The sequence below is a fragment of the Mandrillus leucophaeus genome, unplaced genomic scaffold, assembly GCF_000951045.1.
Source record: "Mandrillus leucophaeus isolate KB7577 unplaced genomic scaffold, Mleu.le_1.0 Scaffold49, whole genome shotgun sequence".
In the NCBI taxonomy this organism is placed as follows: Eukaryota; Metazoa; Chordata; class Mammalia; order Primates; family Cercopithecidae; genus Mandrillus; species Mandrillus leucophaeus.
The window spans coordinates 3,377,704-3,381,577 of record NW_012105253.1 but is presented as its reverse complement, the minus strand read 5'-3'; the positions used below and the strand labels follow the sequence as shown (position 1 = coordinate 3,381,577).

Below are 3,874 nucleotides of genomic sequence, written 5' to 3'. Positions count from 1 at the left end.
CTGACATCCAATTTACCAACAAGCTACTGTTCAATCACTTGGGTAGATTCTAGTAGCTGGCAGTGACAGTGCTAAAGATAAACTCCATCCCTTCCCTCCTTTGGTTAGGATCACCATTCTATACAATAAAATGTTGCCTGTTGTAAATTTTCCCAAGAACAAAGCTGAAATTAACATAGGAACTGCTTTGCCCCCCGACTCACTTTCATGTCAGTGTTCTTATTTCTTTACAGTGAAGCAGCCCAAAACTATATCTCTGATACTTCTCTGTCCTCCTTGGATTTTCCTACCTGTATTTTCAAGCATCTTGTGCAGCTTCATATGCTTGTAGGTGGAGATTATCTGAAAATTAACAACACTTGGAATATTCAGTCCTTGGTCCTGCAGCAGCTTCAAGGATGCAGCATGGATAAGCTGATGGGACCGTTTGCAGGTCTGGAGTTTGCACTCTCCCTTGACAAAGGATTTGCACACATGAAACTTGTTGCATTTATCCTTCAGGTTGCAGTAGCCATAGAGGGCTTCCCCTTTGTTGTAGAGCAAACAGACCTGGTACAGAAATGAGGCAACACCTGAAACACTAGTTTTCTTTTATTTATTTATTTATTTATTTATTTATTTATTTATTTATTTTGGGAGATGGAGTCTCGCTCTGTCACCCAGGCTGGAGTGCAGTGGCACCATCTTGGCTCACTGCAACCTCCATCTCCTGGGTTCAAGCGATTCTCCTGCCTCAGCCGCCTGAGTAGCTGCGACCACAGGCGTTCACCACCACAGCCAGGTAATTTTTGTATTTTTAGTAGAGACAGGGTTTCACCATGTTGGCCAGGATGGTCTCCAACTCCTCATCTCAGACGATCTGCCCGCCTCGGCCTCCCACAGTGCTGGGATTACAGGTGTGAACCACCACACCCGGCCAATATTAGTTTTCACTCCATCTTTCAAGCCAATAAACTATAGCTTCTCTAACTAAACTAAGACTAAATGACTCCTTCTGATCACCAGTGGCTGTTAAAGTCTTGGGGTGAAAGCCTGATGACAGCACAGTGGTGCTAACCATACTCCAGCTGCTGTGGGTACTGGCTGCTTGTGACTCACAGTTGCCCCTCTCTTACTTTACACTCTCAGCTGACCTGCCCTCTGCCCCCAAGGCCTGTAGCCAATGAATGACTTAGACAAAGCCAAAAAAAATGCTGAAGTGCCTCAAAGCTAGACTCAGTGTGATCTTTGTTCCACAGCTCCCCATGAATCAAGTCAAGGCCAGACCTAATGTGACTGTAGCTTTTCCTTCCTTAGACCCTGCTTCCCTCTCTCCCATACTGGGTTTTCCTGAAAAGCCCAACCTCAAAAAAAATCACACACACCTTGGTCTCTATCTCAGGCTCTGCTTCCAGGGAAACCAATTTCAATGGGCGGCACAAAGATATAATTTATGATCCAGACAAGGGCATTTTTAGGGTGCAAGGGAGCACTATTAATAATCACCCTGGGACAACTCAGACAAACTGGGTCTATCCCAGACACACCAAGACCACACTGATGGGGAACTTTATAATGATGGGATCAGGCTGTTGACCCTGAAACCACGCATCAGTCTTAGCCTCTCACACAAGGATGACATTATATGCCTCCCGATGTGATGCAACAGGAAACAGAACTGTCCAGGTTTTACTACAAACGTCTGACATCCCCAGAAACCCTTCAGTCCCAGGCAAATGGGATGGTGAGTCACCCTAACAATGCTCCACATGTAAAAAAATTCCTGCTATAAAATAAATCCTGGCCGGGCATGGCGGATGACGCCTGTAATCCCAGCACTTTGGGAGGCCAAGGCAGAAGGATCACCTGAGGTCAGGAATTCAAGACCAGCCTGGCCAACATGGTGAAACCCCAACTCTACTAAAAATACAAAAATTAGCCGGGCATGGTGGCATACACCTGTAATTCCAGCTACTGGGGAGGCTGAGGCAGGAGAATCACATGAACTGGGGAGGTGGAGGTTGCAGTGAGCCAAGACTGTGCCACTGCACTCCAGCCTGGGCGACAGAGCGAGACTCCGTTTCAAAAATAAATAAATAAACAAAATAAAGTAAAATAAATCCTAAACCTGACCAAAATTTGAGGGATACAGGAACATGTTAAATACTACTACAGGAATCTGATCAGTCAAATCTAAAATATGGGAAATCCTACAAGACACAGATGACCTGGTTTAAAACGAAATAGCATCCTATTTATAATTGTGATGCCAATTTTCTAAAATAAATTCATAACTTTAATGCAATTCCTACCCTTCTCAAAGAATTCCTTTAAAACAGTTTTAGGAATTTAAGTGATTCTAAAGCTTATCTGGAAAAGGAAACATGAATTGATTAAACAAGCAAACAAAATCAGCCAGGCACAGTGGCTCATGGCTATACTCCTAGCAGTTTGGGAGACTGAGGATGGCAAACCGCTTCAGCCAAGGAGTTCAAGACCAGCCTAGGCAACACAGCAAGACCCTGTCTCTACAAAAAAATTAAAAAAGTAGGCGGGGCACACCGGCTCACACCTGTAATCCTAACACTTTGGAAGGCCGAGGCAGGCAGATTGCCTGAACTCAGGAATTTCAGACCAGTCTGGGCAACATGGCGAAACCCTGTCTCTACTAAAAACACAACAAATTAGCTAGGCATGGTGGCACATGTTTGTAGTCCCAGCTACTCGGGAGGCTGAAGCACGAGAACTGCTTGAACCTGGGAGGCGGAGGTTGCAGTGAGCTAAGATCACACCACTGCACTCCAGTCTGGGTGACAGAGCGAGACTCTATCTACAAAACAAACAAAAACAAAACAAAACAAAAAAAAGTATCTGGAGGCCGGGCACTGTGGCTCACAACTGTTATCCCAGCACTTTGGGAGGCCGAGGTGGGCAGATCATTTGAGGTCAGGAGTTCAAGACCAGCCTGGCCAAAACGACAAACCCCATCTCTACTCAAAATACAAAAAATTAGCTGGGTATGGTGGCAAGCGCCTGCAATCCCAGCTACTCAGGGGTCTGTGGCAGGAGAATCGCTTGAACCAGGGAGTTGGAGATTGCAGTGAACCAAGATCACACCACTGCACTCCAGCCTAGGTGACAGAGCAAGAGTCAGTCTCAAAAAACAAAACAAAAAAAAAGTAGCTGGGTATGGTGATGAACACCTGTAGTCCCAGCTACTAGAGAGGCTGAAATGCAAGGATTGCTTGAGCCCAGGAGGTCAAGGTTGCAGTGAGCTATGATCAGCCTGGGCAACATGGCAAAACCCTGTCTCTGCACTCCAGCCGGGACAACACAGCAAGACCATGTCTCAAAAAGAGTAAATAAATAAACTTTAAAAATGAAAGATAAACTACTTTAGTATGATAGTGGTTCAAGAATTGGAGATCATGAAAAATAGATCCTAGACCTACTCCAAATATTGGAACAGCCTGTTCCTTACAGATTTGTTAGAATTAAGGAGAATAGGGATATGTAAGTCAAAGGGAACAAAGTTTCAATTAGACAGGATGAATTTCTGGAAATCTACCGTACAGCACGGTGACTGCAGTTAATAATAACGTAATGGCCAGGCACAGTGGCTCACACCTGTAATCCCAGCGCTCTAGGAGGCCAAGGCAGGCGGATCATGAGGTCAGGACATCAAGACCATCCTGGCTAACATGGTGAAACCCCATCTCCACTAAAAAAAAATACAAAAAATTAGCTGGGCATGGTGACAGGCACCTGTAGTCCCAGCTACTCAGGAGGCTGAGGCAGGAGAACAGCGTGAACCCAGGAGGCGGAGCTTGCAGTGAGTCGAGATCGCGCCACTGCACTCCAGCCTGGATGACAAAGTAAGATTCCATCTCAAAAA

At 45.5% G+C, this 3,874-nt stretch overlaps 1 protein-coding gene across 1 annotated transcript in view; it reads right to left on the bottom strand.

The window, feature by feature from the left end:
• Window positions 1-3,874, bottom strand: part of ZC3HAV1L (zinc finger CCCH-type, antiviral 1-like) — a 10,170-nt gene that overhangs the window by 2,810 nt on the left and 3,486 nt on the right. Inside the window, exon 5 of the mRNA XM_011995504.1 lies at window positions 291-549. Coding sequence (XP_011850894.1) covers window positions 291-549 — 259 coding nt within the window. The remainder of the gene's footprint in view (window positions 1-290; window positions 550-3,874) is intronic.